General features: G+C 48.9%; 1 protein-coding gene across 1 annotated transcript in view; it reads right to left on the reverse strand.

Annotated features, from left to right (window-relative positions):
- The window catches only part of SAMD11 (sterile alpha motif domain containing 11), a 168,802-nt gene that overhangs the window by 8,447 nt on the left and 146,842 nt on the right, over positions 1–13,513 (reverse strand). Inside the window, exons 9-11 of the mRNA XM_075583516.1 lie at positions 5,602–5,717; positions 4,469–4,547; positions 2,163–2,863 (exon numbers count right to left, since the gene is read on the reverse strand). Of these exons, the coding sequence (XP_075439631.1) occupies positions 2,163–2,863; positions 4,469–4,547; positions 5,602–5,717 (896 nt within the window). The remainder of the gene's footprint in view (positions 1–2,162; positions 2,864–4,468; positions 4,548–5,601; positions 5,718–13,513) is intronic.

The raw sequence follows: 13,513 nt of genomic DNA on the forward strand, positions 1-13,513 counted from the left end.
TTTAGGGCGTGTATAAACTGTTCTCTTACATAGTAAATAGATTGTTTTGTTACCTACTTATTAGGTTCATTGTAGGTTGTGATAACTCTTGGGGAACACAGAGTTCCTCATGGATGAAATGTAGAAGAGAACAGTGAGGTTTCCAAAGCACACAGAAAGAACTCCTGTGTTTGTCCGCTAAAAAGTATCACAACCTGCAACGGACGTTCTCCTGGATGCACAAAACATCTGAAAAGACAAAATCTGCTCATTTGGAAGTATTGTGACTTCCTGCGTTTTTCTCAAAAGCTATTTTGGGGGTAGTGCCGCTTTAATGAGGGATGCAGGAGCGAGTGTGGCGGGGTTGGTGTGGGTTAGTAGGGGGGAGGGCGGTGCTTTAACAGGAAGCGTTTGGAACTGTGATAGGAATTCCATTCTCCTAATGTATTGCAAAATCAATATTGCTAAATCCAGTCCCAGTGCAGCTGTCTCACTCAATTACAGCCAGCCGTGAGCTTGGACAGAGAGGAAGGGGAGAGAGGTGGAGGGAAGAGGGGGTGTCCCCACACACCAAGCAAAGCTGAACTGTCAATCACCCCTAATGCATTTGTTGTTAACCAATTCACTGCGGGAGCAGGAACAGGAAAAAACACAGGCCGTGCACAAATGTAAATTAGCCAGGGGACTGAACACGGGTCTGCTACATATAATACACCACTCACGAGGCGATCGTGGTTACAGGATTGTCTGCTGCCACATTCCCCTTAACCCACTCGTAGGGCCTTATTCTATATACGCTACATGGCCATTCAGGACATTTTGGGGATGTAAAACCCCCTATTCAAGTGCGTGGGGACTTTTCGGAAGAAATGGCTCCAACGATCAATCCGGCATATATAGAATTACCTGCGCGGTATTTACCAGCTTCGGGGGAAGGTGCCAGGGCTGGGTAGCCAGGGTCCCAACTGTATTGCCAGCGAACTCTTGGAATGAATGGAAACCCAACATATTTCAGCCAGCTCTGGCACTGAATCACACTGCGAGATCTCTGCTTTTGCTCTGGCCAGATACTGCTTTAAAAAGATACACTGCAAACTATGTGGCCTTCATCAGATGCGAATAATCTTCAGTACACAGAGAAAATGACCGTTGTATTCATACTGCCATTAAACCTCTGGCATTTACGGCAATAAGGCACTGCAGGGGGGTGGGTTACCATCGGGTCATTTCATGCTTCGTTTCCGTGCAGTGCTACATTTTGCAATAAAGGTTTTTTTTTTTTTTACAAGGGCTGGTTTATAAGTGTTTTTCCAAATAAAGTCACATCTGCGGCTTCAAGAAGAGGAGGAAGAAGAAGAGACGCAGGAGCGAAAACATAGGACGCAGGCCCATATTCCCTAAAGGGAACGCCCTATCTCCCATTCAAATGAATACATGTTAAGACGCGCTAATGCTTAGCACCCTTTAGTGAACATGGGCCACAGACTTGATCAGACTTTCCTCACTCGCCAAGCGCCGTAAGCTGGAGTATTGTTGGGCATTCGAAATCCTCAACCAGTAGCTTAAGTACGTGGTGGGACCTTTTATTATCATTTCATGTAACGCTTTTGAGTATTAATGGTACACCAGAGAGGCGACGAACAAGCAAAACAAGAACATAGCAGTCAATTGAAACCCATGGGAGGTTTGGGGCCAGCAACACCTTTGCCTAACTGCCCCAAGTCCGGCTTGTTCGCCACCGATGCAGCGCTTGATGGGAAGCGGGAGTATGGCAGGATTTCGGCTATGTAGAATAAATATGAAGTGGGCTTAAGTGTTAAACAAGCTGTACTCAATCATTCTCTGGCGGAGAAGTGGCGGCTCAGTGAGCACTGACTCTGAAACACTGAGTTTGAATCAGGATTCAATTCCTGGTGTCAGCTCCTTGTGACCTTGTGCGAGTCACTTTATCTCCCTGTGCCTCAGGCATCAAAAACATAGATAGTAATCTGTACGGGGCAGGGACTTGTGTCTGTAACATTCCTATGTGCTGCGTACCGCGCGCTGTACTGTCACTGTGACGCGCTGAGTCCCATTGGGAGAAAAGCGCTATATGAAAGAGTTATTATTCTTATTATCAATCATCATCATCATCATCATCATCATCCATGAGAAGCGTATAAAGCCCCATCTAGGGTACGTACCTGTTTGGAAATAAGGATTGACAGCGTAGGGGAATCCAAATGGGAGCGGCTGAGGTGGAGGCATGGTGCTGGAGGGCATATACTTGCTCTCCCCCTTGCCGATTCCTGGTCCCAAGAGGTGTGTGGGGGACTCTGAAGGACCGCAGGGCAGGCTCTGGTGGGTGTGGACATCGCTCAGCTCCTTTATAGACTCCACTCTTTTGAGGCCGTCTTTACCCTCCTGTAGTTCGTGAGAGGAGGAGGCACTGCGCTCAACTCTCAGGCCATCAGTCTTCTCCTCTGCCTCGCTCTCTGAATCCTTCATCTCCTCATCGTTCCCTTCCGATACCCCTTCCCGGATGCGCGGGTCTGAGAGCTCTTTGGCCTCCCCCTGGTTGCATTGTGGCTCGGTCCGGTGATGTGCCGACTTCCGACTCGCCCTCCTCCCACCCCCGGATTCCTTGGGTGGGGGCCCGCTGGGGATACCCTGGTGGTTGAGGGAAAGCAGTGGGGTGTTGTTGTGCCGGAGAACCAGCATGGCGTTCCTGCGGGACAGCTCCTCTCGAAGTGGGTGACCCTCGGGGAGCTCGTGCAAGTTCCGCAGGGCAGGGTGGTCGGGGGGCAAACCGGGGTGAAGGGTCAAAGGATCACCGGCCAAAAGTCGCTGGCGGTGCAGATTCTCCAGCTCCTTCTGACGTATAATTTCTGCAGACATTTCCAGCCTGGAGAGAGAGGAGAAAGCCAGAGGGGCGGGAGAGATCAATTAAGGGAAAAGAAGGGGAGATAGAAGAGAGAGAGCAATGGCAAAGAAAGGACAGGAGAGTGGAACACGGGAAAGAGATACAATAAGAGAGTTCTTGCTGCTGTTACAGAGTTGTACAGCTCTATGCACAAAGTAAGCACCTTACAGCAGGGGGGGGCTTAACACCAGCGCTCAAGACATACACCACCTCCCTTTCCCCTCCAACTGGTCAGGTTTTCAGGATAACCCAGCTGCAGCAGAGGGGGCTGTGTCAAATACTGAGCCTCTGATTGAACCACCTCTGCTGAAGCAGAGGCTGAGTGAGCCACCTGTGCTGAAGCAGGGATCTCCTGAAAGCCTGACCTGTTGGGGGAGGGAGAGGGGTTGTTGAGGACTGGAGTTGAGCACACCTGTGCTGAAGCAGGGATCTCCTGAAAGCCTGACCAGTTGGGGGAGGGAGAGGGGGGAGGGAGAGGGGGGAGGTTAAGAACTGGAGTTGAGCACCCCTGTGCTGAAGCTGGGATATCCTTAGAACCTGACCTGCTGGGGGGGGGGGGGGGGGAGGGGGGTGGAGAGGGGGTGTTGAGGACTGGAGTTGAGCACCCCTGTGCTGAAGCTGGGATATCCTTAGAACCTGACCTGCTGGGGGGGGGGGGGGGGGGGGGTTAAGGACTGGAGTTGAGCACCCCTGACCTAATGCATAGTCAATAATTATCCAAGTATTATTGTTACTAATCTTGAGCCGTTCTATGTTTTTAAGTAAAAAGGGGTTTCAGTTTAATGTAGCATAAATATTGCATACAGGGGGGGGGGAGGAATATATATTATCCGCTTTTAGTCCTAAATGACACCGATTATATATAATAAGACTGTCAATCGCTTCAGTGCCGGAACGGCCTGCAACGCATCGCAGGGCAATTAGTCTCGGATATCCACAGAATTAAACATCTGAATGAGAAGGAAAAGCTTGCTCACAGGGGGGAGGCTGTGGGACATGTTCCAGTTATAAAAGATTTTAACTATCAGTGGTGACAGAGAAGACACGAGGTCCAATCCTGTGACCAGCAAAATCGGCACTATTACTTTTGGGCCCATAGAACATTACTTCTAATAGGTTCCCAACTCGGGTTAACCAGGGGACTGGATGCGCTGCCGAGAATGTGCTGCAGTTACAGCAATACCACAAACCGAGATCACTGTACAAGGGTAAAACTAGAAACAGACAGTGCAAGGAAAGCATTAACACCCAGATCCAGGAAGGTGTGTGTGCGTGTGCGTGTGCGTGTGTAGGTGCGTGTGCGTGTAGGTGTGTGTGCGTGTAGGTGTGTGTGTGTGTGTGTAGGTGCTGGTGTGTTTGTGTGTACTGTAGGTGCAGGTGTGTGTGTGTGTAGGTGCAGGTGTGTGTGTGTGTGTGTGTAGGTGCAGGTGTGTGTGTGTGTAGGTGTAGGTGTGTGTGTGTGTGTGTGTGTGTGTGTAGGTGTGTGTGTGTATGCGTGCTTGTGTGTAGGTGTGTGTGTGTGTGTGTAGGTGTGTGCGTGCGTGCTGGAGAAGGGACGCAGTGCGAGGGTTATTACATGCTGTTTACCTGGCTAGGTTCTGTTTACGCAGCATTTCCTGCTGCCGTGAAAACATTTCCGCCTGTGCTGGCTGAAGGAATCCGTAACCTGAACAGAGCAGCAGAGAATGGAGAAAGTTACAGAGGGACATTGGGGGCCATGTTTCAGCATGAAGTGTGTTTGGCTGCAACGGGTTATTTTTGGGGCACAATGCAAATAAAAAAAAACTATAACGGTGCATCCCAAACACAGAACTTGATACATCCCAGTATAAGAGCACGAGGCGCAACGTATGAGGGGTTTGATTTCCATTTCGTGTGATATTCACCCTAACTTTCCACATGCTAAGTGCCTGTCCCTTCTTATAACTGCTTCCCTGAGAGAAGCCAAAGGAAACCCCCGATTGTCATGTAATATGCGCATTAATCCAATCCACACAAAGATAAGTGATTAGCTACGTTGCCGATCGATCCGTTCCCCTGTGATCGATTGATGAAGATTTGGCTCGGGGGTTCACTAAATGGCTGTCAGTGCAGCAAAAGAGGACCCAAGTTGCAAAGTTCTGTTGGGACGATCATGTGACCAGGCAGTCACTAGATACAATTGGTGCAGTGCTAGAGGGGGCAGGGCTCAAAAACAGGTGTGCCAGAGCCTGTTTCAGAAGAGGAAGGGGATGTGACTTTGTAAATGGTTACTATAAAAACAAAAAATGCTTATCTTTAATGTATTATAATGTAACATCATTCAGAGTTGTTTTAAAAAAAAAACATTCTACATGTATTTTCTCATAGTACAGAACTGATTTATTTAAAAAACACACTTCGGTTATTTCTTGGTCTGCAGCTTTAAGGCAGTGAAGAGCGGATGCTCAAACCAACCACCTAACTCACGATTAGCTTTATTATACCACGATTTCTAATCTCTGCAAAATGCAATCTAAAGACCGCAGGCAATGTGCACTGAAAGGAGCAATCCCAAGCGGGTAATCTTTTTATATATATATATATAATATATATATATTCATATTCAGTTGCACTAGAGTTAACAGGCAGGAGTGTCTCACACTTCTCACGCCCCCAGACCAAATCTGCCGTCTTCCCCCTGGAGTTCCGAATGGCTCTGACCGAGCAAACCCCTTCACGAGACCTTCTGCGTTACTCACCCGGATTCTGACACAGAGCCGATGGCACCCCGAGGAAAGGTGGTCGCAGGTGCGGTCCCAAAGCGATGTGAGGGGCATTCTGGGGTGAGAGCAGGGGGGGCGGGTGAGACATCTCCCTAGGAGGACATCAACATTGTAAATAATGACGCGCACGCCAAATTATACAGACAGATAACTTTTTCCGTTACATGTGCACTCCTTGCAGAATTCTGGTTAAGAAAATAGTTTTTCACACATTTGAAAATAGCCTAGAAAGACAATAGGCTTTCAGTAATGAAAAGTGATATTCTAAAATAAGAATATGAGAAACTAGTGGTATGTATATATGTGTATATGTATGTATGTCTTATTTATCTAGCATCATTAATGTACATTTCACAGCAGTAATACACGTGACAATCATATAAATAACACATAATGGGAATAAGCGCTTCAGACGTAAAAGTAACATTAAGGAAGAGGAGTCCCTGCTCTGAAGAGCTTACAATCGAATTGGTTGGTAGGAAGAACGTACAGAGACAGTAGGAGGGCGTTCTGGTAAGTGTATGGGTGTGTGTGTGAGTGTATATGTGTGCGTGTGAATGTGTATGTGTGAATGTGTATGTGTATATGACTGTGTGTGCGCGTGTATGTATGTGTGTGTGTGGTGTGTTATTGTGCTATGTACACGGATGGGGATGTGTGTGTGTGTGTGTGTGTGTGTGTGTGTGTGTGTATGTATAATATATATATATATATATATATATATATATCTCCCCATCCGTGTACATAGCACTTCACATCAATAATACACGCGACATAATAATATAACACATAATGGGAATTCACGCTTGATCCATAACAGTAACATTGGGAAAATGAGTCCCTGCCCCAAAGAGCTTACAATCGAAAATGTAACCCCATTGCTGCCGTAGCCACCTGCCACCACGGCAGCGAATGGAAACCGATCACCGTCTTTCCACACTGGAGCTTGATGGTAACATCAATACCAATTATAATTAGGAAGCCTTAACCGGCTAATTGTGCCAGTAAATCTGTGCATGAATGTGACGTTACTTTCTGGTGTTGTTGTGAGAATACACAGCGCTATTTACTCAGCAATCAGAAGGGCGGCTTTACATTCTGTCTCAGAGACACAGTGACACCGTCACATTCACACGGAGATTGTGATCTTCAATCTGGCTCAGAGTTAAGTGACACAGGGAGCAGCAGCAGCAGGATCTCCCCCATGTGTGATAGAGACACATCCGGTCCCTTATTGCAGTAACATTCAGAGGCTAACGGATACTGATGATGCCTGCAATGCTCATGCATAAGTAATACCTCAGCATCCAAACATTTCCCACAGCTAAGCAGCTTGTTCCAGCAGCTGGGTACCGTTCCCATAAACCACGCAGGGACAGCAGTGCAACCACAAAGGCAGCATAATAAGGCGCTAAGGAGCCTGGGATGGCCGGGTCACCTCTCACCCCACCGTAGGCAACATTAACCCCTCTAAATGATGGAGGATCCAGAATGCAATGGTCGCTCTCTTCCCCGGCTCCTTCAAATAAATAAAATACACCTTAACGCCACTTCTCCTCGAAGATAGTGCCCCACACGACTCCAGACTTCCACCTCGCCCAGTCAAGGAGAAGCCATCTCCCCTTCTTTAATAATGAGCCCACGTAGTTCTTATTCTCAGATGAGTATCTCCTCTCATCCCCGTTCTCTATCCCTGTGGAGGCCCAGGCCTCCTCTTATTAGTTCTAACTCTCCGAGGATCATCTCCACCTGCCACACCTGTTCTCCTCTGAGAAGTTGTGCCCCTGTTGTACCCTCTCCCATCATCCTTTCTCCTATTCACAAATACAGCTCCCGTTCATCTCCTTGTCCCCTCTTTGGAAGAAAAGCCCTCTCTGTTCAGATCTCCACCTTCTATCTAAAGCAGGGGGTTCTCAACTCGGGTCCTCAAGACTCAGGTCAGGTTTTCAGGATACCCCTGCTTCAGCACAGGTGGCTCAATCAGTCCCTGCTTAAGCACAGGTGGCTCAATCAGAGGCTCAGTCTTCGGGGTCTTGAGGACCGGAGTTGAGAACCTCTGTCCTAAGGCACAATATTCTTTAATCACCTATCAAACCTTGATTGAAGCATAGGTCCCATTTATCACCTTGTCTCTGAAACACTGCCCCCTCCCATATTATCTCCCCAACCTCTCTTCCAATGCTTCGTCCCCCTCCTATAACACCTTCTCCCAGCCCCCTTGTCTCCCCTTTTGATCAGCACACCCCTTTTATTTTTAGGCACAGAGCTTATCTTCCTCTCCCCATCTTCTCTGAGAAGGAACACCCCCTCCCTCCCCCCTGTCTGGGGGACATTTCCCCTTTCCTCACCACTCGCTCCCCTCCCCCTTCTCAAAGATGCATCCCCTCAACATTCCCCCCCCCTTCTTCCGCTCACAGCCCCCACTTATCGCATCCCCCCTCCCTCCTCATTCCCTCCCTCCTCATTCCCTCCCTCCTCATTCCCTCCCTCCTCATCCCTCCTCCTCATCCCCTCCCCCCCCTCCTCATCCCCTCCCCCCTCCTCCTCATCCCCTCCCCCCCCTCCTCATCCCCTCCCCCCCCTCCTCATCCCCTCCCCCCCCTCCTCATCCCTCCCCCCCCCCTCCTCATCCCCTCCCCCCCCTCCTCATCCCCTCCCCCCCCTCCCCATCCCCTCCCCCCCCTCCTCATCCCCTCCCCCCCCTCCTCCCCTCCTCATCCCCCTCCTCATCCCCTCCCTCCCTCCTCCCCCCCTCCCCTCACTCAGCACTAAACTAATTGCACGGCTCGTGGTGCCTTGGAAGAGCGGCCATCGATTCCTCGCTGCTGAAGCGTCCTGCTAATCGTGTCAGCGCTCCGCCAGCTCCTCGCACTCCTCTGGCAGCTCCAATTAATCTCAGGTAACGCACAGAGTGACCTTCGGCTGGGAGCCGGGGCCGCAGCCAAGCGATGCTTATGTAATTACACCGTGAAGTGTGTAATCACCTGGCCTAATCCCCCAGGCCCGACAATTAGCCGGGGCCTCTGTCGCTGGGCTGCCAAGTGCTCTGCCACCCGGACAGCCTGCAGATGAATAACGGTCAATTAAAGCTGCATGGCGGGGGCGAGGAGGTGTCCGGTCGATGTAATTAGCTGTAATCATGGGGAGACGAGGCTGCCAGACGCGAGGCGGCTTTTATATGGGATGCGATGTGGGGAATCAGGCAGATCTTAACTGTTTCACTGCTGCCCCCCCCCCCCCCGGTCACAGATTCAGCAACGTACAATAACACGCACAGCTCAATTCGTGCTCACACTAATGCACAATGCACACAATCACACACAGCTACGTATACACACACAATGCACACAATCACACACAGCTACGTATACACACAATGCACACAATCACACACAGCTACGTATACACACACAATGCACACAGCTACGTATACACACACAATGCACACAATCACACACAGCTACGTATACACACAATGCACACAATCACACACAGCTACGTATACACACACAATGCACATAGCTACGTATACACACACAATGCACATAGCTACGTATACACACACAATGCACACAATCACACACAGCTACGTATACACACACAATCACACACAGCTACGTATACACACACAATGCACACAGCTACGTATACACACACAATGCACACAATCAAACATTGCTACAGTACGTATACACACAATCACACACAGCTACATACACACACAATGCACACACCTTGGTACATAGACCCCTCTAATACATACAATCCCATGCAGACACACACACACACTACTGATGGAGTCACAGATAGACACATCTAATATGCACTCTTTCCCACACACAATAAACATGCTATAATATAAAATCATAAATAGGTACACACATCTTCCCATCATTTGAAGCAGGAATAGCCTGAAAACCTGACCTGTTGGTAGCTCATGAGGACTGGAGTTGGCCAGTCCTGCTGTAGATATTAACTTTTCCTCTTACACCCACATTCATATTATCCAATCACACACACACACAATCACCCTGCACACAACCATTCATATGTACTGTACTATTCATATGCACTCACATCAACAATAACATCAAAGCTAAAAGCAAGCACAGGCGCTGCTACAGTCTGGAGACGCACACGGGCTGCACATGGACCTACCCACATGGACTTTCTCTCCCACCCAGGCTGTGCTGAGAAGCCGTGTCATGCGGCACGCAGACGCTTATAGGGTTCTGTTCTTTTCAGTGCACTACATAGGGTTCTGTTCTATAGGGGTCCATGTTAAAATGACTAAGTAGAGCCGGGCGGATCCGCCCAAATCCGTTTCCAGGACCTTCTTGCATTTTCCCCCCGAAATCTGTTTCGCGGTGTAAAATCCACCAACGGATTTGCGCAGTTTCAATCCGCGCGGTTTCATCAAAAACCGCCATTGGATACAACCCGCGGACGGATTTGTATAATCCAATCCGCCGGTTCAGTAATCTGTTGGCGGATTCTTAAGGATCGGCCGACAGATTACCGAATCTGCGGATTGGATTCCGCGGGTTGCGGCATCCGGGGCGTTTACTGGTAATAATAATGTAAAAATCCGCAACACCGCCAACCCCCCCTTTTTCAGATTGATCTGCGGACCAAAGGGACCGGCCGCCCCGCTGCGGATCCAGATCCGTCCATCACTAATGAGAAGCAGAGATTGGTGAAGACGTGGCACTCGCGTGGTCTTGTGACGAGCCTCCCACTTCTTCATTCATCTTGGATTGTCGAGGGTTACCGCGTCACCGCGGGACCAACGTTGCCGTACACCGGTGTCAACTATATCGTTTACGTGGGTGCACCACTTTGTGCACTAAGAAGCAAGGAGTGACACACGGAGCGCTCATTTGCATGTCATTACCCAGAATCCCTGGCTGCAGTGGGAGCATGTTATGCTAAGAGATAACGGGCAGAGGCAGGGGTTGCCAACCTGCCCGAGACTTGTGATATTTTTAATTGCCGTCTTGGGCCAGGTCCCCGCTGCCTGCTGCAGGGCGCGCTATGGCGTACGCTGCAGGGACAAGATCTGCCCCTCAATGGGGCCGGCCCCGCTAACTACATTAGCCGCTGCTCGGCCAGATTTTTCTGAAGACAGAAAAACGGTTTTCAGAACTGGCGACGGAGCGCTAGGCCACACCCCCGGCGGTTCAGCCAATGAGGACGAACATGCCGGGTGATGTCATGGCTGCGCCCTCCCTCCGTCCCCCCAACATTGCCCCCGTCATGCCCACCCCATCTTTCCCCCTGCAGCTCAGTACTGCCCGGGAATCTCAGCTGCAGCGCCGACACCGGGACCGCAGCCTTACTCGGTAAACACTTCGAAGAAATTACAAGAGAGCAAAGGTGGTCAGCGGGAACGGTCTTACTATACAGGTCTGTGCTAAACCAGGCTTTGCATGTTTTTCTGGGGGTTTTAACTGATCAGCAGAGGAAGAACAAATAGCGTGTGAACTCACTTGTGTTACGTTGAAGACTAAACTCGATTGTGTTATAAATCTCTATTCATTGAACAAAAAGCCCTGCTCCCCTCAATGTATCTAATGCTATAACCGGGAGGGGTGCACCCAAGGGGGAATTAGAAGGTGTACATCAGGGGGGCGCAAACTTTTGGCCCTGCACCCCCCGGCCTCCTCAGCCCCAGTGCTCACGCCCCCACCACCACCACCACCTAGTATCCATCGTCAAATAATGCCACGGATCGTAGGAGAGAAGGTAAGCGAGTTACAGAGGTCTTGCGTGCTTTTGAGTAAACTACATTGGGTCCTGTTCTTTAGAGTGCATTACATAGGGTGCATTACATAGGGTGCTGTTCTTTTGAGTGCATTACATAGTCTTGTTCTTTTGAGTGCACTACATAGGGTGCATTACATAGGGTGCTGTTCTTTTGAGTGCATTAAATAGGGTGCTGTTCTTTTGAGTGCATTAAATAGGGTCCTGTTCTTTTGAGTGCATTACATAGGGTGCATTACATAGGGTGCTGTTCTTTTGCTGTACCCATTATAAATCTCTCCCACATTCACAACTAAGTAGGGACATCGCGCAATAGGGCATTATGTTGTCTATGCTGCGATGCACAGTCCCTGCCCCCATCTCACAGCCAAAATACATTGCACCATTTCACAAGGCATCTTTAACTCTTTTCCTGCCAGCCTCCCCCCACCCCCCCAGCGCACTGTTGCCATAGAGACGGCTCCTATAGGACCGCGGGAGGGAGAAGGAGTGATCCTACAATGCCACGGTCAGCTCGTTGCAATTACGAGGACGCAGTTAGAAGCCTCCCAGTGATTTCCATAATTGAAACGCGGAGGAGCCCTGCAGCCTTCTCCCCCTGTCACTCAACAGTAGGAACAAGCCGAAAATCAATTACTCCAAACCGCAGGGCGGAGGGGCCCGGGCCACCCGTTAACCCTTTGTCTGCAGGGGAAATTAAATGGCGAAAATTAGCCGTGTCTCCCTCTGCCCTGGTTGAAGGGAGCGTCTCACTTGGAGCCACCGAGGAAATCGTTAGGTGTAGAGAAGCCCTCGGCATCCACACACAGCGCAGGGGCAGCCAACTCCAGTCCTACCAACAGGTCCGGCTTTCGGGATATCCCAACTTCAGCACAGGTGGCTCAATCAGAGGCTCGGTCGTTGGGTGAACCACTTGTGCTGAAGCAGGGATATCCTGAAAACCTGACCTGTTGGGGGCATTGGGCGACTGGAGCTGGCCGGCCCTGGTGTAGTGGGTCAGTAGATCCCTTTACATGGATCCCAGACATGGGTACCAGGTACATGCCCAGTATCACAATGTGTTCTTCCACGGGCAGAAAGAAATTAAAGGAGCAATCCCTGCAATATCCTACATGTGCGTTTTTTTTTTTTTTTTAACTAAATCAGTTCTGTATTACAGTATTAGATCATAATTATTACCTTTTATTTATTTTAAAATTCAACTATTAATGCCATTTTTATGCGTTTTAATGTACTGAGCATCTTTTAATTTCTATAGCCGGGTTTAGCACACGTTCCCAGCAACGCAAGATCTGTGGAACGCTTTCCCGTTTGTGATCATTTGTTGCCAATGTTCCCAGCCGGTTGAGCTGCAGACTACAACAATAGATCATGTTACCTTAGTGATATCAGGATACATTGTAGCTGCTGCGTTACACCGACTGAATTATTGATTTGATACTGGAAGACAGTGTTTTAGGAAACCCTGGAAAACAGGATCTTTGCTGATCGATCACGGGAGAACCAATCGATCGGCAGCTTAGGCAATTCGTTTTCAATAGAGGTAATCAACGGCTGCATATATTAAAACAAAAATATATATTTAAAAAAAAAAATGTAAGCTGCTTGGACTGCCTCTTTAAAAGTACCATGATGGAACATTCTCTGTTAGATAAAAAAAACAAATGGTTATCAAATATCCTGATAGGTAAGAACACTGCGAGATAATGTTCTTAACCCCCGCACTACCGCTTCACAAACAGGCAGCTCTTACACACAGATCCTCTTTGAAGGGGGAACGGGTGCACGTTGCCCTCATATTTTCAAATCTTCCATTCCCATCGTTGAGACACATTTCTATTCTCTACATTTAACACCTTGGGCCCCCGCCAGAGAGGCTCGCAAAGCTCCAGCGTGCGCAGGGTTAAAATGTGCATGACCTGTATGGCCAGTGAAACAGGTTAAACAAAAAGGTTGATAGTCACCAATTTGTTGATGCATTACTTATAGCTGTAATACTGTATCTTATATTACACTTCAATCTGCACAACAGAAGATCAGAGGCTAGGGAATGCTGGATATATTCGTAGGACATTGGCTGTACCTTCAAATCAGGTTAAGGTGAGGACGAGCAGACTGAAAATTG

Source organism: Ascaphus truei, unplaced genomic scaffold, assembly GCF_040206685.1.
Source record: "Ascaphus truei isolate aAscTru1 unplaced genomic scaffold, aAscTru1.hap1 HAP1_SCAFFOLD_331, whole genome shotgun sequence".
NCBI lineage: Eukaryota > Metazoa > Chordata > Amphibia > Anura > Ascaphidae > Ascaphus > Ascaphus truei.